The 25921-nt window shown below is 37.6% G+C and overlaps 1 protein-coding gene across 2 annotated transcripts in view; it reads left to right on the top strand.

Moving 5' to 3' along the window:
- FRY (FRY microtubule binding protein) overlaps nucleotides 1-25921 on the top strand; it is a 407062-nt gene that overhangs the window by 46234 nt on the left and 334907 nt on the right. For both annotated transcript variants that reach the window (XM_054718725.1, XM_054718726.1), the window contains exon 2: nucleotides 4679-4878. In XM_054718725.1, coding sequence (XP_054574700.1) covers nucleotides 4679-4878 — 200 coding nt within the window. The remainder of the gene's footprint in view (nucleotides 1-4678; nucleotides 4879-25921) is intronic.

Here is a 25921-nt window from a genome sequence, read left to right as displayed (position 1 = left end):
AGCACTGGGCTGAGTGACTCTCTAGGGACATTGGGCTGTTTTGTGGAAATAGAAAGATGAGATGAAAAAGAAAAGGAGAGAGATATGGACAGTTGGAGTTGAAGCTTAAAGTTTTATCACATGCAACAAATTTAAATGGGAGGTTCTTAATCCAACAAATTAAATCATTGCTTCAACATGTATTTAGGTGGGGGACACAGGATACCAATGGGCAGTCAGGACCCTTTCATCGTAAGGGAGCCATACTTCCAGAGGCCCCACATGAAGAGGATGCTGAGCAGCTGGGCAGCTGGGTCACACAGGCAGGCAGAGCCAGAACTGGAACAGGAAGTATGGGCTGACTTGCTTGTCCAGGGGGATAGAAAATAGGCAAAGCACTCCAGTGGCAAGGGGTAGATTCTAACAGAGATTGCCTGCATTTGCAGAGCTGGAAAACAGTGCCTGAGAATGGCTGTTCCTGAATTGGCAGTTTGTCCATTTCAATAAAAATGTTTCATTTATTCCTATGTATTTTATATATTTTTCTTTATTGATTAAGGTATTATATATGTGTCCTTATCACCCCATTGTTCCCCCACTCTCCCTCTCATGCCCTCACCCCCCTGTTGTCTATGTCTATTGACTTGCATGCATACAAGTCCTTTGGTTGATCTCTCCCCCTTACCCCCACCCTCCCTTACCTTCCCTCTGAGGTTTGACAGTGTATTTTATATTTTTATGCAATTGTACATGGGATTTTGTTCTTAGTTTCCCTTTCTGATAGTTCATCATTGGTGTATAGAAATGAAATTGATTTCTGGATACCTGTTTGAAACCTATATCATTTTATTAACTAATGTCACCCCAATAAATTCAATTTAAAAAAATGTCAGTTAGAAATCAGACCTGTGCACAAATAGATTTATTTTTTATTTATTTTTCAATTATAGTTTACATCAATGTTATTTTATATTGGTTTCAGGTATGTGCACAATGTTATTTTATATTAGTTTCAGGTGTGTGCACAAATAGATTTAATTCTTGAGAGCTAAATTCTTAGAGATGGTGGTTCCACCTTTAACACCAAAGCCTTTTTTAGTTTTATCCATTTGAAATGAAAATCTTCTGAAAATTTCTGTTGCTCTTTTTCCCACCTTCTCAAGTACAGGACTATATATCAGACTTATTTTAACCATTCCATGGGACTCAGGGTCATGCCATGAATATTAACCGTGACCACATGCTGGACTGAGTCATCAATACTCCAAGCCTGTGAGAATGTCACATTCTGTGGCCCTGTACTCATGGCTTCAGGCAACTGCATTTTTAAGGTCTGGTGGCTTTTTAGGGTTATGCCTTTTTTTCTTCTTCTTTTGCTATTAGTGTTTCTACCCAGAGAAGTTGCACCTTTCCCTTTTAATTTTCTGTTTCCAGACTATAGTGAACTTAGAAACTAGACAGTTGGTCATAAATACTGGTAGACTGAGAGCAAGCAAGTGCTGAGGGAGAGCCTAATGATTTCTTTTTCTAGTGGCAATATTCTAATGTTTAGAGTAGTATGAACTTTGTGACTTGATTTTGAGCAGCAAGGATCATCTATTTCTTAGTTCTCAGCTATATTGTCACCAGATAACTGAGTTACTGAAAGGTGCCATGTCATATGTTTATTTTGCAAACTATCCTGACAAAAGGCTAGGATTTATTCAGAATTAGTTGTGGTAGGATAAAGAAGGGTTACTAAAACTTAGAAGTCACCCAGTTAAAGGACACTTACCCCATTAACTTTTACTGCATCTCCATCTGCCCAGCTGATCTGTTTGACACCACAGTGTCAATCACCACAGTGTCATTCACATCCCCTTGAATCACCTTCAGCTCTGACACAAGGCTCGGCTGAGCTAGGACCGTTCCAACTCATGAAGGTTGTGTACACAGACTTTTGTGCTCACAAGATGTCTGCTTTAAAGTACAGGCAGATAACATTTTTTATGACGGCAGTGAGAATTGGTACTTTCGCATTTTAAATAGAATATTTGTCTAAGAGACATTCTGGTTTGTGGATATCAGTTATCTGCTTCAAAAGGTGACTTGGCAGGAAGACTGTCAGAGGTCACTCTCAGGAACATTCTCTCACTAGAGTTATGACTATTAAGACCCACAGTCTTACAGTTATGGAGCTGGTCTTGCAATTATGTTACATCAACCTGATTATTGCTATATTCTAGAAAGGGATAAAATCCTGTAGAAAACAAAAGATAATAAAAACTCACCCACTCAATGGGATAAAAAGGAGGATATCTGTAATACTTTCAACAATAAAGATAAATTTTAAAAATAAGTAAATAAAGTCATCCTCCACTTAGACTTTCTTGGTTTATATTCCAGACTCTAGTCCTGTGGCACAATGACCTTGATACATTAGGAAGCATCTCATGGAGGTCACATGTCCCTTTGTAAGTTGGACTTATACTGAGAGAGTAGGAAGTAACACGGGGGCATGGCCAGGACTTCATTTGCATTACCTGATTTTGAGTATGCCCCTTTAGATTAAATAGTAATTTTAAGAAGCTGCTTGGAGCACCATTTGAACTAATGACCCTTCGTTGAAAATCCTGCATGGTATTCCCTTAGAGACTCTACTACTGAATCTTGTCATAGAGTTTCCTCCCAGTGAATCACTTCAAGATGTACAGAAATCAAATAAGATGTCATTTTAATTAGTTAAGGATATTTATTGGACATTACCTGAGTGAAGAACTCTATACTAGATCTGGGAGACTGCAGTCTTATTGGGGAACCTTTAAGGGATACATTTAGAAGAATGTATGGTTCAGTTATAGGACCAACCTTAGGCAGAACTGCATTGGATGATCACTTCTCTTGTCACCTGTCTATTGAGTCTTCCTTGGGTAATGTGGGATGTACAGTGCCAAAGGTCATGAGTTAAATGTTTAAAATTGGAAATGCAAACTTACCAGCAGGGGTTAGCCTGGTGGCAATGACACTAGGAGTGGTTCTGAAGGGACAGGAGGCTTAGATGAGCAGAGAAGATGGGAAGGAGCAGCAGGAGAGGAAGGCATAAGTGAGAACTGTGTGCTTGTGGGCCAGCCAGGATGGACGCAGACTGCTGGCGAGGCTCAAACCCAAGGCATGTGTTTGAGGCTTGACAATGATAATTGAGAGCCATTGAAAATGTTGAATAAAAGAGTGTTATGATTAAAACCATTCTGAACAAAGATTAGTTTAGTATGTAAAATTAATGAACTAAAGGCAACAGAGGGACTGCTCTAGTAATCATGCCATAGGCTTCCAAGGGCCTAGATTATGATAGAACTGCTAAGGATGGAGAGGGAAAGAAGTAATATACAACATATTTTATTTTTATATATGGAGAGGCCATATAATTAAAGTTTAGTGATAGTTAAGATTGTAAGGGACTCAAAGTGGATGGGGCATTAGGAAAGAGTAGGAAGAATGAGGGAGAATGTGCAACATGGGGACATGTTTGTAATTTAATAAAATAAAATAAATTTTCATGGCTTCCTCAAAATTTGGCTTGGGGTTGGAAGAAGGTAAGAGAAGCCTTGAATTTACTTGTAGTTTTGAGAAGGTTTCAAGAACTTTTTTCTTCCTTTATTATCAATGATATACCACCATTCTCTGATACCCTAACCAGAGTCCAAACTGGAAATCTAACTTTGTCTTTACTCTTTTCCTTAATCTCTGTACCCAAAATGATACAGTCTACCTTTTAAGTGTCTGCTTTATCATTATCCTCTCCTCAGAATTCCTAATGCCTCTATCCAAGTCCACTTATGCTTGCATTTCTTCAATTGAATAGTGATAACTGAACATCTTACAGGTACTTATGTGGAGGGGGGTAGTTCATGTTACAATTTAAGAAGAGAGACATAAAATTTCCATTTATGAATAAAAATCTATTTTCTCTAGCTATAATTTAAAATTTTATTTTCTGTAACTATCAAAGTTAAAATAGTTGTTTATTACATTCTGAAAGGAGGCCACTCACCAGAAACTCTGTTCAAAATCTAATCCAAGTGGGAAATCTGCACATATTATGAAGGATGAAGAGGGCATCTCAACCTGTACCAAGGGTGTTGAGAGTGAAAAGTTAAACCTACACTTTGATTGGCATTGATAGGGCCGTTCCTGAGCCTTTATCTTTCAAGAAGATCATTCCTTTTGGAGAAAGAGCAAGTTGGGCTTTAACTGTAAATTGATTCTTGGAAACTTCTGAAGTTTTGGGCATTATTTATTTCATTAGTTCTTGTTCCATTAATTAGAACGAAGCACAGGAGACAGAGAGCTCCTGGCCATTAGGAAAATCAGGACAACAAATTACTTTTTTTTTTCACATATATGCTCTTTATCTACTTCCCTGGAACATCGTAAGTGTTGTTGGATTTATCAACTGTATTTGGTACTTGCAACATAATTTACCTAAAGCAATGTGGTAACCACAGAAGTATTCTGAGATTATCAAATATGTCATAACATAAGTCTAATGTAATAAAAATAATTACATTCTGACACCATCTCTAAAAAATTAGGCCAGGTTATGATGCTGAGGACAGCATCCGGATATGATTCTTATCCTTATACCTGTGGGTTAGCACAGCCAATCTGAATGTTCACAATGTGATTTCCAGCTTGTAAGAATGTCTGTTATATTTTTCAGCTTCTCCAGTTGGCAACGGTTATATCAAGCCTCCAGTTCCACCTGTGTCTGGCACACAAAGGGAAAAAGGGCCACCAACCATGTTACCCATCAATGTGGACCCAGACAGCAAACCAGGGGAATATGTCCTTAAGAGTTTATTTGTCAACTTCACCACCCAGGCTGAGCGCAAGATTCGCATCATCATGGCAGAACCACTGGTGAGTGTGCCCCGTGATGCCTGTTTCTCCCTAAATTAATCTTTACATTGAACAGAGGGGATTTTACAACTCTAAGAAATGATGGATTGCTGTTCCCCTAATTTCCAGAGATTTTTAAAATACCATTGGTAAGTTTTAAAAGATTATAGTTAAGTTTCCTAATTTAATTAAAAATATTGAGGGTTGAAGACTTTAAAACAATCCTCAGGAAATACATTTCAGTAGCACATTTTATTACTAAGTTTAAGACTAATCAGCATAATTGAACAATAAGAAGTATTGATCATAGAAAAATTGTGTTCAGTCTCTATGCTGACATACTTTAGTCAATGTCTTTGTCCTGTTAGAGTAAATGAGAGGAAAAAAACAAAAACCATTGTTGTTCAAGTGTCTGCCTGGACTGTCAGTTTGAGAACACATGGTCTCAGTGATATAGGGTTTGAAGAGGCTTTTTGGTGTGTCTTCAGAAACACCACTTTGTTTTCTGAAAATTGGAAGTTAGGTCATTCTTGACTCATTACCTTTAGGTCCTTTAGTAGATGATGCTCTTAAACATCAGTGTCTTTCTTTGCAGCTAACTCTGCCACAAAATAAGTCATGTGTTGTGGCCATGTGTTAATTGCTGATTCTAAAAAGGATGGTCTGCAAGGAAGTCCAACTAGTAGATTCAGATTACTGGTTTTCTGACCTTGGCACACACAATGAGAGAAAAGGAGAGAAATTCAGAGTAATGCAGCTCTTTCTGTGAAGCTGAGCTTTGTTCCTCCTGTGGGGATACTGGGGCACGCAAAGTCTGAAGTTTGTTTTACAGCATCATAGCTTAAAATAATTAAATGTAATGTTATTGAGTCAAAACACAAGTTTCTAAAAATGTGTAACAATGTAAGGGTTGGGGATCAGAATTGAAGAATATTTAAGTGTGTAGTTACCTGGAAGTTACACACTTTGCATTTTCAAGTTTGTATCAGATCAGTGGAGGTTATTTTTATGAATTCTAACTTCTTATGGAAGATGTTCCTTGGTTTTGCCCTTTAAATCATTTAAATTAAACCATACTACAGTATCTTTTCCCCATTCACTCATGTTTTTATGTTTCTACTATTCTTATAATTAATAATAATAGCTAATAATTCTGAAGTAGTTACTATGTGCCAGGCACTGTGCTGAACACACTCTCTCCTTTAATTTTCACAGTGGTCTTAGGTAGTATTCCTATTCCTGTTTACAGGTGGGACAAGTTAGAACAGAGAGGGTAAAGTAATTGTGCAAGGTCACAAGTGTTAATTTGAATTTAAGCTGCGTGACCTCACAGCCAATCTCTGAACCATTCTACACTTTATTAACAGTCTGCATGGTCATCTTTGTTTAAGGATACCTTATTTAACTTCTTTTTTAAAAAATATATTTTTATTGATTTCAGAGAGGAAAGGAGAGAGATAGAAACATCAATGATGACAGAGAATCATTGATCAGCTGTTTTCTGCATGCCCCTACTGGGGATCAAGCCCACAACCCCAGACATGTGCTCTCTGACCGGGAATTGAACTGTGACCTCTGTCGAACTCAACCCCTGAGCCACACTGGTTGTGCTTTAACTTCTTAAGACAAATCAACGCAGGCTCTTCTATACCAGCCTGCCGTAAATCATGTATTCAAATTTCCATTGCCCAAAACAGTGCTGTACTTGGAACCCTCTGAGCTCCTTGAGAGATGCTGAGGCAGCCCAGACTCCCACCCTCATGAATGGTGGAAGATGCCTGGGCTCTAGTGGTCACTGGGGAGTTTGAGGAGGATGGAGTGGCAAGGCATATCACACTCCTTAGCATTGGAAAATGCCAAAATGGCTGGTCAGGGCTCTCTGAAGTTGTGATCATGGGAATTTTCCTGAGGGACTGAGAAATTGTACCAAAGTTAAAAGAGATGATCAAAAAGTTAGGTTCTGGCACCTTTTGAGTCATCCCTGTTTCCAAAATAATAGCTTAAATACTGCTATAAAAGAATTTATTAAGTCAAATAGTTTGGGTTTAACTTTTCATCTTTACTCAGCTTGGAATTTGTTTGTATTTTTCTTCATGGAGTAAACATTATGTCTGAAAAACAACATTTGCCACAGCATTTTTTAAATTAGAAGTTGATGTTTTTGTTCCTTTCTGTGAGACAACTTAAATGTCTCCAAATAAGAAAAATTGAAACATTAAAGTACGCTCTATCCAGCCAATCTCTTATCAGATGAGAGACTCTACTGGATGCTATGGCCAACTAGATGAACATTATGTTTCTAGTTAAAGAAATATATTCAGATCAATTTTTAGTATCATTGCTTTATATACAAAGATGATTTGTTCCCTCATATTTTTGGCAGAGATGTATTCACGTGTGCAGTAACCCAGTTGCAGGCTGAACATTTCTTGTTACATTTCTTGTTTGTTGAAAAATGCTTAGAAATGTGTGTCCTTATATTTGTTTACTTATGGAACAATAAATGTGAGTATATTCTGGGACTTATTACCTGATTCTAAAAATGTAAATGGACATTTGGCATTTTGTTCTGTCATGATAGCAAGAGGTTTTATTTTTTATGTACTAGAGTATATTTAAAGTAAATTTCACTAGATGTCCTCAGCTATTTCTCTTGCTGAATTAGCTTACTTAAAAACACATGGAATCTTTTAAGAGTGTAGATTTACATGGGTTTATATCAAATTGCTAATTTGTATTCTATATCTTTAATATAACATAAATTTATATGAGAGTGGCAAGGGTAATTTTCAACAAATTGAAAGTATAGGTTTATTATTTATGGGAATACTCAGGAATTTGTATTTGTATTTCATTTTATTTTATTATTTCAAATACTTTTAATGATTTTTAGAGAGAGAAGAAAGGAGAGGGAGAGGAAGAGAAAAGCATTGATTGGCTGTCTCCTACTGGGGATGGAGCCTGCAACTCAGAAATGTGCCCCAACCAGGAATTCAACCAGTAACCTTTTGGTGCATAGGACAATGCCCAGCCAACTGAGCCACAATGGCCAGAGCTTGTTTTATTTTTAAAAGACTGAATCCTTCACAATTCTACATCAGTTAGATTATGTGGGATAAATTATACACAATATTAAATTAAAGTTATATTTATGAATATCCAAATAGCTAACTTTAATGAAAAAGGACAAGAAAACAAAAATATTCTACCAAGGTCAAATTTTATATTATATTCTTTGTAAACATCTTACACTAGTTCAGCAGTATTGTTCTTTGTGCCCAAAAGATGCTCAGGTCAGATTCATTAATTTTTATGGATTAGTCCAGTGATTTTTCAACCAGTATTCTACAAGAATTTTTAAAACATGCAATGCCTGACTATTTATTCAGGGGCACTGACCTCTTTTCCTTTAGTAAAAGAATGACAACAGCCAACACAACAATAACCGTCTGGTGTGAATGAATCAAAATTATACCTGTATTTTGTGTCAGATTGGAAAAATATATATTTTTTGGTGTACTAAAGAAATTTATTAAGTATTTTATGTGTGTCATGAAATGAAAAAGGTTGAAAATCACTGGTTTAGTCAATAATTTTATTCTAATTTTGTTGCTTCATGGGGTCATTTGTAGCATTTGCTCTCACCCAGTTTTACCACTATTTCACCTTTCCCAAGCAAAGTGTTTTAAATAAGCTAAATTGGGTAATCTGTACAGAAAGTAATATAATTGATGCTTTTCCTTCTGGTCTCCTACATTTTCTCTTTGTTTTAAATTTTCTTTTTCCCAAAGTATATTTTTGTCATTCTTTAGTTAAGAGTCATTTGGGTTGTAAATCATTCAGTCATGTTTATCTAAGCTGCTTTATTTCTCCCTCAATTTTCAGTGATAGATCAGCTGGGAATAGAATTTTAGTTTGAAATTTATTTTTCCTCTAGGCTTTTGACAATATGTTTTACTATGTTGCCTCTATTAATGCTGTTGAGAGCCTGTGGTTGATTTATGATTTGTTTGTAGATTTTTTTAACTTTTTCTCCTGCTTGCTTTTATGTTTGATTATTTTTTCTTTGTCTATGAAATGTCCTGAGTTTATTTGGATGTGGACTTATTTTTATTTTCTTGTTTGAGATTCTGATGCTTCTTGAACTAAGGTTTTATATCCTTCATGAATTATGGAAAATTCTTAGCCATTAAATATTTAAATATTGCCATTCTTTCACTTCTCCACTTCTCTTTTTCTGACATACCTATTAGATCAGCCCTTCTCATGCTACATTGCATATTTTTTTATCCTTCTGTTACTATATATTTACTTATTTGTCTCTCACCACTACATTCTGAGTGATTTTCTTGGTGAAATTACTACTCTCTTGGACTATGTCTAGTCTGTAGTTTAATCTGCCAGTTGAGAATTATAATTTTGGTAACTATACTTTTCAATTCTAGAAGTCCTGTTTGGTTTTCTTTTAAAGTCTATTTAGGTGGATTATTTTTTGTTGCTGTTTTTGTTGTTAATCCTCACCTGAAGATGTTTTTTCCATTAATTTTTTCTTTTAGAGACAGTGGAAGGGAAGGAGCGGGGGAGAGAGAGAGAGTCAGGATAAGAGAGAGAGAGAGAGAGAAGAGAGAGATATCAATTGGTTGCCTCCCTCACATCCTCACATGCCCTGACTGGGGCCAGGAATCAAACCTGCAACCCTTTGGTGTGTGTGCCAACACTCTAACCACTTAGCAACACTGGCCAGAGCTAGGAGAGGTTTTTAAGATGTATTTTGTTCCTTAATTACGTTTATAGTTTCTCTTTTATGACTTTGATTATCTTAAACATACTTTTTTTGTGTCCTCTTTTAGACTAGCCTTAGAATTTATTCCTGTCTGGGGCCAAATATTATTAATTACTTGGCTTGGAGGTTTCTGCACCCAGAATGTAATATTAATGGAACTACAACTCATGTAAGACTTGAGACTGTGTTTTCAAATGCTTGGAGATGATTTTTTGTTGTTTTTACCTAGAACCCAGGCAGGGACCATTGGAATATCTTTTTATCTTCCTACATTTTCCCTAGTCCATTTTTTCATTGTTTAGGACAAGATGTTTATGTAGGTGTCTTATTTCTGATGCCTCACCTCTCAAGGCCCACAACTTTGTTTCTGTTCCCAGTGGAAACAGAAAAAGCCTCCAGGATACTAAGACCAATAACCCTCCTCCTCTGCAGCCACTACATCACCTCATACCTTCCTGTTTTTCATTTCCCTCTTCCTTTCTTGTTTACTCATTTCTGCATTTTAAAATATCCTATATTCCATCCAACATTTATAGGTGTTTATAGCATCTGAGATTTTGAGTTATTTCAGCCCATTATCCTGCCAAAGTCCTCTGAGGAGTTCTTGGTTTGCTTCTCACACAGATAAGGCCAAGGTAGTTCTTTGCACTGTGAGGCTTACGAGCAAGCAGAAGTTTCCATGGCAAGGTGAAGTGTCCTCAAAATGAATAAAAGGAAGAAGAGGGGATTGTCACTATTTCTTCCTCTTCTGATCTTGTTTTATAAATTGTGCCTAAATACAACCCTGTCACTTTGGCTTCACATCTTTTTATGCCTTGATTTGGCTACAACCTATCTTACTTCCCTTGTGTACCTTAATGAATCCACGTTTTGATTCTGTACTTGTTCAGGAAGCTAAATCAGGTATTGGGCCAGGGGTTTCATGTGGATCTATATTCTCTTAGCATAAAATGTCAGCAGCAGCAGAAGAAGAAATTCTAACTTACCAAAGACTTAGAAAGCAAGTAATTTATTCTCGACTTTGAAACCTGGAAGAAGGCAAAGATAGACATAACTTCAAAAAAAAGGAAACAAACCTCTAATTTCTTGTCCTTCAGCAGAGCCTATGACTGGGTGAGAGGGCAGAGCTCACCTTCTTCTAAAGTTCTGGATTTAAAAACACTTTTACGGGTTATTCTTTTTTTATTTTTATTGTTGACACTATTACAGGTGTCCCCATCTCCCCTTTTGCCAACCTCCACCCAGCCCCCACTCCTTCTTTTCCTCTTCCCTTTGGCCATCGCCATGGAGTATGTGTGTGTGTGTGTGTGTGTGTGTGTGTGTGTGTGTGTGTATGTATATATATATGTGTGTGTATATATATATGTATATATATATAAAATATTTCTTTGCTAAAAAAGTAAAAACACTTTTATATTGAGAGGTGACATGAAAATGGAGGGTTTTATTATAGACATTGCTTGAACATTGATAGCCCTGTTCAAGTGTAGTGATAGAATCAAAATAAGGCTGTCCCAAAAGAAGACTAAGAAAAAGCTCTGGTTAGATAAGGAATATTTATATTACACTCAATAAAGTATTGGCTTAGGTTCCAAATTATGCATAAATAATTTTTAAAGTAGCTGTTTCTTGGCAAAGAAGCTCAGCCTTGTACCCCTTACTTAATCTTAGACATTCACCAGAAATCTGAAAACTCATTCTAACCCAGAAACAAAATATAGTAATTATAGCTAAAATCAGAGGTAATTGTCGAAAGGTGTCACTTAGCTGCCGAATGAGGCGACCTTCCCAAAGAACTCAGAAACTCACTTTTTCTGTACGCTGTTCAACCTGAAATGTGTATTCCTTATTATGAATATTCTTAGAATCATATAGATAAAAAGCATTTCTTTTGTAGTGTTAAATGGGACTTTTTCAGCTGTGAAATGAAATTTAATGCATCATGATATTTAATGTTTGAAACTTATAGCACATAAACCATGTGAAAAGTATCCTGAAATAAATTTTAAAAAATCAAAGGGATTTCTATTTCAACTTAATAGTTACAATTCAGTTTATCCATGGGTAAACCATCATTTTTATATCCAGCAACTTTAGAGAAGATTATCAAAGTTTCTTCTTTTTGAGAATGTAAGACTAGGGAGAAGTTATTCCTCAAGATATTTTTAGTCTAGTTCTTTCTGGTTATATACTTATTTTTACTATTTATAGAGATATCATTCTTAGCACAAATAAGAGATCATTTGAAAATATATCACCACATTTTAAAGTAACATAAAATGCCAATAAAAGTAAGTTCAATATTTTGACATAGTCCATTTCCATCCTTACTATGATGTAATATTGCTGTCTCCACATAGCATTTTACATTCTGACATCCATGAAAGTCACTAATACAATTTAGGAAGCAGCAATCTTTGCTAAATAGTATTGTGGTAATATTAATGAGCATAAGTCTTGATTTTCACAGGTTGTGCTAACAACCCTAAGGCATGTCTTATTGGGTATTTTTTATTGATGATTAACATTTATCTAGTACCCTCCAACCAAATTAATTTTTCAAAACACAGTATTGTATTTGATAGTATTTCCTGACGCCTTTGGGGATTTCTACTTGATTCATAAGTTGTAACCATCTACGTTGAGGGCAGGTGGGGCTGAAATTTTCTAGAAGGCTTTTCCAAGATGATTCAGTAGCCATGCCCAGAAATCAAGGACAACAAAAAGGCCAGGCACTATAATTTTCAAATATTTTTTAATTTATTTAATATGTGTGTGTGCATATATATATTGCTATTTTTGTTGAGATATATTCCCATACCCTAAATTTAACACTATTAAAGTGTGCAATTCAATACATATTCAAAAAATTGTGCAACCTTCACTGTCTGATTTCAGAACAGTGCCTTTAAAAGACAGAGTAGTTCAGTTGATTCTGATCTACTTATTTTTCTATCATTTATCTCCTGGAATTCCCCTTTTATTTTGCCATAAAACCAAACCTCTTTTTCTTAGTTTAATTTGGATCATTTAAGTTTTAACTGAATTCTGTTTGGCTGCATGAATTGGGCATGTAATGAAGAGCCTTTAATGATAACCATAAAGCCAATGCTGCCTATGAAATTGCTTCTTTCATCTCCTGTAGAAAACAAAAATTCAAGATCCATATGGGCTGTAGGACTGCAGCAGAAATGAAAATGCTTATCCGTGTGTGCTGGCCAAATCCAGTTGAGGAACGGCAGCATCCCCTTCCTCTGGGTTTTAGGTGCTGGTTCAGATTATGGTCCTGTGTGACCAGCTGCCACCTAAGAAGAGACTTCTCTGCAGTGTTGAGTGAGGCGGTCTTACGCTCCAGTGCTGGCTTCTGACCTGTTAGTAATACCCTGAGAGACATTGCCTAGAAAGGCTTGTAGAAAGTGAGCATCAGCTCATTCTTTCCCATTTAAACAATGCTCCATTCATACCAAATTGGCCAGTCACGGTGTTCTAATTCCAGAGATTCCCACTCATACATTGAGATCAGTGTCTTACCCCTGTAAATATCAGCTCTATGGCTTCAACCATACCGTCTTGCTCAAGATTTTTTGGGATTCCCAGTGGGCAGCATAACACATAGTGAATTTCTCAAAAGCAAAAACTTCCATCCTTGTGCTCAGGATGGTCAGAGCTATGCCTCTAGAGAAGGAGTGGCTGGTGGTTCCTGGTCCCCAAGCTAGGTCATTCCTATCAAAATCACCTCCCCTCTTCCCTTTGGTTCCCAGAAAAATATAATTTCTTTCAGATAGATTAGCCATTCTTCATCTCATTCAGTAAGTGATGAGTTTTATTTTTAAAGCAATGTTATTAAAATATAATTTTCATACAGGAAACTGCAGGGATTTTAAAACTACAGTTTGATGAATTTTAACAAAAGTAAACACATGTGTCAGGACTGCTACATTCCAGATAGAGAATAGTTTCTTCATCCCAGGAGTCTCCTTGTGCCCCTGTACAGAGACCTATACCAACACCCCAGTCTCTGGCAACTATTGGTCTATGTATAGATTCATTCCCATTTGGTAGAATGTCATATACATGGAAGCAATGCAATATGTGCCCTTTTGTATCTAGTCTGTTTCACTCAGGATAATGTTTATTTAATCACATTTTGATGGAATTTTAGGTCAACAAAGTTTTTGAGTACAATTTTAAATATCACAAGTCTTGATTTCCACAAGTCATGCTAATAATTGTAATAGCATATATTTTATAAGGTATTTTTGATAGTAGCTTACAGAAGGAAGGGAGGAAGGAAGGGAGGGAGGGAAGTAGGAAGAAAGGACCTTATTTTCCAACTTCCAAGCATAAGTGATTGTATTTGAGACTAAGCATTATAGAAAGAGGAGTAAGACAAACTTTTGTAAGAATAACTTCCATTTTTTGCTTAGCTATCATTTTTTTGGGCAAATAATCTTCACATTAACCCTAGAAGGTAGGTAATAATAGCAACATTTCAGGTGCCTACTGACTGCCAGGCACTATTCTTAATACTTGAATAAGATTAACTCACCTAATCTTCACAGTATGAGATAGGTACACTTATTACCCCACAAGAAAACGGAGATATAAACACAACTTAACAAAAGTCATAGTAAGTGGTGGAGCTGGAATTCAATGTGGACTATCTATGCTAGGATTCTTGCTCTTAACCACTACACTCACAGCCTTCTTAATTTTTAGTCAGAGATGATAAAACTGAGAGATTTCATAAAACTTACCAAAAGTGGTATAGTTGGAGTTAGTGCATCAGTTCAAATCCTTGCCTGATTGATTCCAAAGTCAAAGCTCAAGTCTACTTGGAAAATGATATATTGATGAGTAAGTAGGTTGACAATGGGTAGGCATACAATAACTAGAGAATACCAAAAAGCTACTGAAGAGTGAAACTGGGCTGTCACTTCTTGTAAAGATGATAGGGAAAGTGTGGTGAAATAAATGAACCTTGAGGGACAAGTAGGATTTTTTTTTATGAGAGGTGGTTTGGTTGGGTCTGAGGAGGGTAAGTGTGTATGGGGTGTGCTTGTATGTGACAGAGAGAGAGAGAGAGAGAGAGAGAGAGAGAGAGAGAGAGAGAGAGAGAGATTAGTAGTGCTAAAAGATAAATCAGAACATGATTGATTGATTTCAAGTATCCAAAGTTATCCCTGGGGAATATAAATATTTAAGGAGAAAGACAAGCCTATGAAGGACCCAGAGAAGAGATGTCTAAAGAGGTAGATGAAAATTGAGAGATGGAATGATTCAAGTAACTAGAAGGGAGTAATCATTAGTGTCTCATGGAAGCTGAAATGTCCCAAAAGAAATGTACTGACAAATGGCCACCAGATTTGTCATTTGCAAAGTCACTGAGGCCTCTAGGGAGATTATTTTTAGTGGTGACAAAGAAGTCAGATTGCAGGTGGTTGAAGAAAGAGAGAAAAGAAAGAAAGAAAGAAGAAAGAAAGAAAGAAAGAAAGAAAGAAAGAAAGAAAGAAAGAAAGAAAGAAAGAAAGAAAGAGAAAGAAAGAAAGAAAGAAAGAAAGAGAAAGAAAGAAAGAAAGAAAGAAAGAAAGAAAGAAAGAAAGAAAGAAAGAAAGAAAGAAAGAAAGAAAGAAAGGAGAGAGAGAGAGAGGGAGGGAGGGAGGGAGGGAGGAAGGAAGGAAAAAGGAAGGAAGGAAGGAAGGAAGGAAGGAAGGAAGGAAGGAAGGAAGGAAGGAAGGAAGGAAGGAAGGAAGGAAGGAAAGAAAAGAAAGAAATAAAGAGAGAAAGGGAGAAAGGAAGGGAGGAATGGAGGAAGGGAGGAAGGAAGGGAGGAAGGGAGGAAGGGAGGAAGGGAGGAAGGGAGGAAGGGAGGAAGGGAGGAAGGGAAGACAGGAAGTGTAGACCACTCATTGGTGAACCAAAGGTGGGAAGCAGGGTAGAGAAAACAGTAGCCAGAGGTGGACATGCGCTCAGGACAGGCACTAAGATAAAAAGGTCTAAGCTTGTTGTTAGCTGAGAAAGAGAGCCAAAGGAAAAGAGGAGGTTGGCCTAAGGGGAAGTGAGGAGCTGGCTGATGGAGCAAGGTCCTGGAAGAGAGAGGGAACATCCATCCACATGTACTGAATGTCTAATTACTGGGTGTAGCATGTACACTTAGTGGGATATATTGGGGGGAAAAGTAAAAAATACCAACAAAATAGAATGTAATACAGAGATAGATGAGTGAAGGTGGTATCTTACATGTCTTGGTAGCTGTTCATAGTTTAAAAGAAAAAAAAGAACATCTATGGAAGCTACTCTTTTGTCCAATTAAGATGATTTACTGTAGTCAAATTTAATTGAAGTTTCCTCTTTACTGTTTAAATACTGTATTTGTACTTGGGACTGTTAGATTTGGCAAAGCAATGAGTTTCAGTGAAATGTGCAAAGCCAGCTGCAAATAGGACAGTCTCTCAAAAACTAAAGGGTTTTTAGTTTTTTAAAAAGTGTCAAAATAGTCTTCCAGACTTTAGTCTACCTTCTTGTCTCATGTCTTCAGGTACTACACAGCATCTTACTTGCTAGTGCCTTTAGCTGATTTGAGGTACTCTCTATATAGATGAAAACCAGCATATATGGTTATGTTTAAGGAAATTCATTTTGGTAACTGAATAAACTAAAAAGAAAAAACACAATTCTGTCAATATCTATAAGCATCCTTCTTTCACAGGTCTCCAAGGGTCTTAAGAGTGCTCATTAGGTCTTGTGAGAAAGTTGGTCAGGATATCAGGGTGGTGTCCATTTTTACTACTGTGGGTAAACAGGCAGGCATCAAGGGGGCTCTGTTTTCCATCAAAAGTTCAGTGATCCCTGCAAATCATCAAAATGACCAGAGTATATTTTCAAGACAACAACTCAAACCCTGGGACCCTGATTGCCTCTCATGTCGGGGGAGTCTTTTGGGGATAAATGCTCCGTGTTAAGAACTGTGAGACCTCTGGCTCACTCCTTATATCAGTTTCCAAAATTGAGTCCAAGCTGGCATAAATGAGACCCGAAGAGAAAAACCTGTGCCAGACATGGAGATGCCTAGAACCGGGTTTCCTCTGGTTCAGGCTAACTAAGATGCCTGCCGCTATGGACTGGTAGTCTGGAGGAAAGGCTCCAGTGGTGTTGCAGGTCTGGCCCAGCTCTTTGCTCTGAAGAGCACTGTCTGTCACCAGGGGACCACTGAGATGAAACAGCTCACTCCTCATCTTCCTCATGTTCTGGTGAAGAGAGATTCCAATTGTAATAGTTCAATTCTGAAAATTCATTATTAATTTGAAGGCCAGATATGTGTATTATAAAATATTGCTACTGGTGTTATCAAAACCCTGAGTCAGTTATGAATAAATATCTATAATAATAAAAGCGTAATATGCTAATTAGACCGGATGTCCTTCTGGACGAAGCCGCGGTGGTGTGCCAAGGCAGAGGCAGCCACCCCAGCGGGAGGTGGCCTCCGCACTGAGCAGGGGCCACAGTGGGCAAATTTTGTGCATTGGGAGATTATTAGGTACACTTACTACCCCACAAGAAAACGGAGATATAAACACAACTTAACAAAGTTGGTCTATGTATAGATTCTTATAATAAAAACCACTGTCATTGTGGTGGAAGTTGTTTTTGTGTGTTTTTTAACTTGTTTGTTTTTATCTTATCCCACCATTAAATTAAAAGGTTTCCTCTAAATTATATATTAAGAATTAAAGTCACAGTAATAACATTGGGCAATTAATCTGAGAGAAGGGCAATAAATATTTATAATTTTCCCTACTTTCTATAATGTAGTTTCCTAGTTACACTTGGAAGCATCATAGAAGCTAAAATTAAAGCTTTAATTAATGTCAACAGGAGTGCATACTCCTCCAGCAAAACATGTGGAGCTCAGTTTCACCTCCTGAGCATTAGGAAAGGTGACATACATTTTAATTTTATTTAATCACAAAAATAATTGTATTAGGAATTTTAATAACCATAAGGACTGTGCCATTCATATTTTAGTTCTATGAGGTAGATTGGTAAAATTTATCCCTATTTTACCCAAAAGATGACTAAAGCTTAAAGAGATAAATAAGGTCCATGTGTTATAAACAAGGGACCTAGGATTCGACCTCAAACTTCTCAGATTTCAGACCATGTGCTGAACTACTAGATCCATCTGTTATATTAATTAAAAGACACAAAAATAGCACCTTAAGAAAGATTGGTGATATATTTAACAAGTTGAATAATTTCACATTAACTCTCATGGCATTGCTGAATTATGTGTTTATTGAAATATTTCTGAGGGCAATAATAATTTGGAACTTTTTTATTTTAATTAAGTCCTATCTTCATGGGACACAACGTAGAAAGTGATTTATTAAATGAGCCCATTTTATCCACAAATAGACTCTCCTTTGATACATAGACTCTCTCTAGGCTTGTCTAGCTGCTCATGTTCTGTCATGTATGACATCTCTTCTCTTACAGATTATAGAGGGGCCCAGTGTGAGAAGACTATAAAGTGGAAATGTAGCTATTGTACACTGAAATTGTTTGAAAATTGAGGTAGATGTAAATGGCTTTCCTTGATGATTTAGGTAGATAGAGATTCAAAGAGCTTTTAGAGTTTGTATTTTCCTAAGGGAGGGTTGGGGAAGTTGGAACTTCTCAAGGTGTGAAAAGCACAAAGAAGGACCCCTCTCTTTCCCTGTGAAAATACTGGACATTCCTATACCACTCTTCATGACAGGAGAAAGTCCCACTGGGATGGGTCAGGACAGCTGTGCTCTTGATCCCATTCCTCTCAGAGCAGGCAAGATATTTGCCTCCCAAATCCCATCTATAAAAGGGAAGAACTGCAGAGTGGGTCCTTCTGCGATGCCATTAGGCAAATGTGAAAGTTGGGTAAGTGCTGTTGAAATAAGTTTTAAGAAGTAGCTTATACCATCTTGAAAATGGAGACATAAAATTGTTGTTGTTAAGCAATGATGACAGAAGTGATGTATCATATTCTTCTGCTTTTAGTTTTTGTTGTTAGTTTTTAATGGAGAAGTTCAAACATCTAAAGTAGAAAGACAGAAAAGTATCTATTTAGGTTCATTGCCCATTTTTTGATTGGATTGTTTATCTTCCTTTTGTTAAGTTGTATGAGTTCCCTGTAAATGTTGGTGATTAGGCCCTTATCGGAGGTAACATTGGCAAATATGTTCTCCCATGCAGTGGGCTTTCTTGTTGTTATGTTGATGGTTTCTTTTGCTGTGCAGAAACTTTTTATTTTAATGTAGTCCCATTTGTTTATTTTCTCTTTAGTTTCCATTGCCCTAGGAGCTGTATCAGTGAAGATACTGCTTCAGCATATGTCTGAGATTTCGCTGCCTGTGGATTCTTCTAGTATTTTTATGGTTTCCTGTCTTATGTTTAAGTCCTTTATCCATTTTTAGTTTATTTTTGTATATATTGTAAGTTGGTGGTCTAGTTTCATTTTTTTTTTTTTTGCATGTGTCTGTCCAATTTTCCCAACACCATTTTGAAAAGACTGTCTTGACTCCATTGTATGCTCTTGCATCCTTTGTCTAATACTAATTGAGCATAGTGGTTTGGATCGATTTCTGGGTTCTCTGTTCTATTCCATTGGTCTATATGTCTGTTCTTGTGCCAGTACCAGGCAGTTTTGAGAACAGTGGCTTTGTAATACAGCTTGATATCTGGTATTGAGGTGCCTCTTACTTTGTTCTTCTTTCTCAGGATTGCTGCAGCTATTCGGGGGTCTTTTTTTATTCCAGATGAATTTTTGGAGAGTTTGTTCTAGGTCTGTGAACTATACCATTGGTATTTTAATGGGGAGTGCATTGAATCTATAGATTGCTTTGGGTAGTGTGGACATTTTAATGATGTTGATTCTACCAATCCATGAACACAGTATGTTCTTCCATCTGTTTATGTCTTCCTCTATCTCTTTTTTCAGTGTCCTGTAGTTTTCTGAGTACAGGTCTTTTACCTCCTTAGTTAAGTGTATACCTAGGTATCTTAATTTTTTTGGTGCAATGGTAAATGGGATTGTTGTGTTTTTTTTTTAAATCTCTCTTTCTTTAAGTTCACTATTTGTGTATAAAAATGCCATAGATTTCTTGGTGTTAATTTTGTATCCTGCTACATTGCCTAATTCATTTATTAAGTCTAATAATTTTTTGATGGAGTCTTTAGAGTTTTCTATGTATAGTATCATGTCATCTGTGAATAATGACAGTTTTATGTCTTCTTTTCCAATTTGGATACCTTTTATTTCTTCTTGTTGTCTAATTGCTATGGCTAGCACTTCCAGTACTATGTCAAACAGGAGTGGTAAAAGTGGGCATCCCTGTATTGTTCCTGTTCTTAGGTGAAATGGTTTTAGTTTCGAAAGAGGACATAAGGAAGGCCAAGAGACATATGAAAACATGCTCAAAGTCACTAATCATTCCAAAGATGCAAATCAAAATGATAATGAGATACCATTTCACACCTGTCAGAATGGCTATCATCAACAAATCGACAAATGACAAGTGCTGGCGAGGATGCAGAGAAAAAGGAACCTTGTGCACTGCTGGTGGGAATGCAGACTGGTGTAACCTCTGTGGAGAAGAGTATGGAGGTTCCTCAAAAAACTAAAAATGGAACTCCCATTTGACCCAGCGATCCCACTTCTAGGAATATATCCCAAGAAACTAGAAACATCAATTATATATGCACCCCTATGTTCATAGCAGCACAATTTACAATAGCTAAGATTTGGAAACATCCTAAGTGCTCATCAGCAGATGAATAGATTAAAAAAATGTGGTACAGCCCTAACCAGTTTGGCTCAGTGGATAGAGCATCAGCCTGCAGACTCAAGGGTCCCAGGTTCAATTCCGGTCAAGGGCATGTACCTTGGTTGCGGGCACATACCCAGTAGGGAGTGTGCAAGAGGCAGTTGATCGATGTTTCTCTCTCATCGATGTTTCTAACTCTCTATCCCTCTCTCTTCCTCTCTGTAAAAAATTAATAAAATATATTTTTAAAAAATAAATCCTATCTAATAAAAGAGTAATATGCAGATTGACCATCACTCCAACACACAAGATGGCTGCCCCCATGTGGACATAAGATCGCCGCCACAAGATGGCCAGCAAGGAAGGGCAGTTGGGAGGGACCAGGCCTGCAAGGGAGGGCAGTTGTGGGTGATCAAGCCTGCAGGGGAGGGCAGTTAGGCTGGCAGGGGAGCAGTTAGGCATAAATCAGGCTGGCAGGGGAGTGGTTGGGGGTGATCAGGCTGGCAGGCAGAAGTGGTTAGGGGCAATCAGGAAGGCAGGCAGGCGAGCATTTTGGAGCTAGCAGTCCTGAATTGTGAGAGGTATGTACGACTGCTTGTTTAGGCCCGATCCCAGTGGGATCGGGCCTAAATGGGCAGTCGGACATCCCTCAAGGGGTCCCAGATTGGAGAGGGTGCAGGCTGGGCTGAGGGACAACCCCCCCATGCATGAATTCATGCACCAGGCCTCTAGTAAATAAATAAATAAATAAAGGTGGTACATCTACACAATGAAATACTATGCTGCTGTAAAAAAGAAGGAACTCCTACCATTTGCAACAGCATGGATGGACCTGGAGAGCATTATGCTAAGTGAAATAAGTCATTCAGAGAAAGATAAATATCACATGATCTCACTCATTTGTGGAATATAATGAACAACATAAACTGATGAACAAAAGCAGATCCAGAGACAGAGAAGCATTGATCAGATGCTCAAACCTCAGAGGGAATGTAGGGGAGGGTGGGTGTAAGGGGGAGAGATCAACCAAAGGACTTGTATGCATGCATATAAGCATAACCAATGGACACAGACACCAGCGGGGTGAGGGCATGAGCAGGGGGGGGCAATAGGGGGATAAGGACACTTCTGTAATACCTTAATCAATAAAGAAAAATAAATAAAGTAGAAAGACAGCATAATGAACCATTTGATTGCCTTCAACAATTGTCAACTCATGGCCAGTTTGTCACACACTCCTTGCACCTCCCCCCAATAGTATTTGAAATACTAGTAATCATATCATTTTAGTATTTCAGCATGTATCTCTAAAAGATAATGATTCTTTAAAAAAACAAAAACTGAAATACCATTGCCACACCTAAAAAATTAACAATAATCTCTTAACATCATCAAATATCTAATTAGTGTTCAAATTGCCAGTGGTCTCATAAACATCATACTTTTTAAAAGCAGATAGTTTGAATCAGTATTCAGATAAGAGCCACACATTACAATAGCCTTTTTAAAAAAATCAATAGAACCTCCCCCAATTTCTCTTACCTCCCCCTTGCAACTCCTTTATTGAAGAAATGTCTTTCATTCATTCTCCTTCGGGCTGGATTTTGTTGATTGCATTCCTGTGGTATAGTATAACATATTCCTCTAGCTCAGTGATGGGCAACCTTTTGAGCTTGGTGTGTCAAACTTCGCCAAAAAACTGAGCATAACTCGGGTAGTGTGTCACTTTGAGGAAAAACATTATTTCGCGATATTTATAGTTTAAATAACATAAATGTATAATTGTTATATATAATTGTATTTAATAAACCAAAAACTAAATATTTAACTTACCTGCTTAGTGACTTCTTTGTTCATCCATCAGTCAGTTTCTTTTGTTATTTAGCTTGTGTGGGGTGCCATGAACTAAGATAAGTGAGGGGGATGGGGAATTCTTTAACTAACCTGCCTATTAGTGACTTTTTTTGTTGCTGAATTTCATTGGCTAAATCTTCATTTGAAGGTTGGTATTTTGTACACTTCAGGCCCAAGCAAGCGCTACTAACTTCATCTGTCAATCTGTTTCTTTTGTTGGTTTTGATATTATTTAACGCTGAGAATAAGGCCTCACAAAAGTATGTAGAGAGAAAAATTGTGAGTAAAGCCATTGCTATATTTTTCAGGGTGCTAAAAGTGTCTGGTAGTCAGTTCCAGGCACTCCAAATTTCCTGTTCATAGTGGCACTCCTCTTGATTCTCCAAGTGGCACCTTACCAGATTCTCAAGCTTTGACCTCAAGTCGACAAACACCTGAGCCCAGATACTGTCTTGAAATTCTGCAAGTTGCATCTCCAAATCATCAATTTGCATCCATTGGAAATCATTTAATTCCAAACTACTGTAGACTACTACATCAGGATACTTAATTATTTTCATGGTCTGTTCTAGACTTCTAAATTGACTAAATCTATCACTAAACTGGTCAAGTAACGAGTCTAAAACATGCTGGTACTTCATATGCAAGAGTTCCATTTCATTTTGTACAGCTGCACTGGCCTTCTCAAAATACTTTGTTACTCCAGGAAAATACTTATAAGTTTTAGTTTCTACATCTCGCTTGAAAATTTTAACTTTACTTTCAAAAGCTTTTATGTATCAACACATAACGTCAATACTTTTGCCAAAACCTTGTAACTTTAAGTTCAGTTCATTAATATGAACAGAGAGATCTGTAAAAAACATCAGGATGTTGACCCACTTATCATCATTAAGCTGAGGAAAGTTTCCCAGATCCTTATCGTCAAGAAATACCTTAATTTCTTCAAAGCACTCCACAAAGCGCTCAAGAACTTTGCCTCAGCTCAGCCATCTGACATTATTGTACATCAGCAGTCCACTGTAGGTGGAATCAACCTCCAGTAAAAGTGCCAAAAATTCTCGCTTGTGAAGGGGGCGAGCAGCTATTAAATTAACTATTTTTGTAACAACTGACATTAAGTCGTTTAAGTCGGTGAATCCTGCCTTGGCACATAAAGCCTCCTGATGGATAATACAATGAAAAGGCACAATCGGATGTCCAATAGCTTCTGTAAACAATTTGACAAATCCGACTTTTTTCCCCACCATATTTGGTGCCCCATCTGTCGTCACTGACACAACTTTAGAGATATCAATGCTTAGGTAACAAAATGTTTGTATAACAACCTTACATATTTCGCTTCCTGATTTACTTGTTGACACTGATACTAACTTTATCAACTCTTCTCTCATTGTGAGACCATCAGAATATCGACCAATAATGGCCAACTGAGCATGTGATGTGACATCAGTAGTTTCATCCAGAGAGATCGAAAAATATTTACACTTCCTTATGTCTCTCTTTAATTGATGTTGTACATTTGTGTTCAGTCTCATTATTCGGTCTTTTATGATATTTCTACTGAGTGGTAACTCAGATATTCTCTTAATAATTGCATCTTTATTCTGCATATCGTGAAATAGAACTGGTGCACATCTTAGGAGAGTTTCTTTAATAAATTCTCCCTCACTGAGCGCTTTTCCATGCTGAGCTATAGAGTGAGCAATGCTCAAACTTGCAGATGTTAAATTTGTAGAGCCTTTCATAAATTTAAGGATTGAATTAGATTGGATCTTATAAAGGTGTAGCTGCCTGGAAATGTATTCCTTCCTTTCATCCTCACTTTTTTCCAAGAGCTGGGAATGATTAGTTTCAAAATGTCTATTTATATTTCACATTCTGCTTACTACCGTTTTAGTACATAGAACGCAAAATGATCTGCCATTTTTTTCTATAAAGCCATACATCTCGGTCCATGTCTCTTGAAAGGGTCGGCCACTGCTACTACCACTTCCTTTACTTAACCTTAGTTTTTTATTTTTTGGGTTCTCTATCAGGGGGGCAGTGACAGAAGATAGAATTATGGATAGCTTGTTAGGCCTGCAGGCAATTAGGGGTTAACTAGCCTAACTAACCACAAAATGGTGCATATAACTGTCTTTTAGGAAAGGGCAGGGTTAATAAGCAGAAATAGGGGTTAATAAGGATGCACAATAGTAATAGTGGTGAAATGGAGTCTGCACTCTGGAGCAAGATGGTGTTCCTTATGTGAATTAAAATGGCTGCCACTATTTCTAATGGCGGGAAACGGCACCCATAGCACGCCACAAACCCTCGCCTCTCCTAGCCTCCCCCTCACTTATCTCAGTAATGATGGATTAGAAATCCATGACACCCCAGAACAGTAGATAATGGTTGCTGTGGTTAACTGTTATTTGGTTACTGGTAATGGCAGGGCCCCCAGAGATGCGTCCCCCGCTGTGTTCTGCTGCTCCCTGCTCTGCCGGCGGAAGTGAGGGCAAAGATCCCGGCTTAACCGGAAGTCCCAGAACTAGACGCTCTGTGCCGGACTTCTGTTGTTTTGGCCTACAGACCTCCGGCACAGAGTGTCTAATAGGGGAGTTAACTCCAAGACTCTAGTCTCAAATGTTTCATCCTCAGGAGCAGCAAATGTTTCATCCTCAGCATGCGGCTGCCTCAGTGGCCGCGTGTCATCAGAAATGGCTACGCGTGTCAGTGCTGACACGCATGTCATAGGTTCGCCATCACTGCTCTAGCTCCTTCTAACTCCTGTATTTCCTAAAAATTAGAAATTATTTCTAAAGGCTTGGTCAGATTCAGGCTTGATTTTTGTTTATTTTTTTATCAAGACTATTTCATAGCATTTGCTTCCATCAGAAGAGACTGAATATCTCATTTTCTCTTTAGGGGGCTGTTAGCAGCAATTGATATTCAATGCCCAGTGTCCCCATTTTTATGCTTTGCCATTTCTTTTGTTCCCTTTCACCTACTGAGCTGGAGCTTCTCGGCAAGGCAGGGTCACAGCCAAGGTCTTCTAGCTTTGGACCACTAAGCATTTTCAGGGATCCATCACTCTAAATTCATGTCTGTCAGAATTATTTTTTTTTAAACTATCATTCAACTCAATTAATGAACCTTCAGTAAATAAATACAATTGTACCAAGATATAAAACCAAGACAAATTTTAAAAGCATACAAAATACAGTGTTCTTATTGGACAAATGGGACCTTTATTTTGAGCCTCCTCTGTGATCCTCCATTTCCACTTGTTCTTTCAATACCCATTGTTTATTCTGGGTGAATTTCACTGTATTACTTATTCAGTGCTCTTTGAGAACCAGGATGCCTGGAATGTGCAGATCTTTGATTCCATGCAGCTGGTCTCCCTACAGAGAACCTCAAGGAGAATCTCACCTCTGCAGTTATCTTTTCTCAAGGAGGCACAAGCCTTACTAGACTCTGCCCTGTGTTCAGATGGCTCTCTTCTGAGCTGAGCAGGCTTGCCTCCCTTCTCTCCCCTCTCCTTCTTTCTCTTTTCTTCCCTCCTTTACTCCTATCTTTTTCTCTTTTTTAGCCAGCATGGTAGTCCCTTCTTCATATCTACTCTTAAACCTCCTGACACTGC

This window comes from Eptesicus fuscus, chromosome 7 (genome assembly GCF_027574615.1).
Source record: "Eptesicus fuscus isolate TK198812 chromosome 7, DD_ASM_mEF_20220401, whole genome shotgun sequence".
Classification (NCBI taxonomy): domain Eukaryota; kingdom Metazoa; phylum Chordata; class Mammalia; order Chiroptera; family Vespertilionidae; genus Eptesicus; species Eptesicus fuscus.
This window is presented reverse-complemented; position numbering and strand designations above follow the sequence as displayed.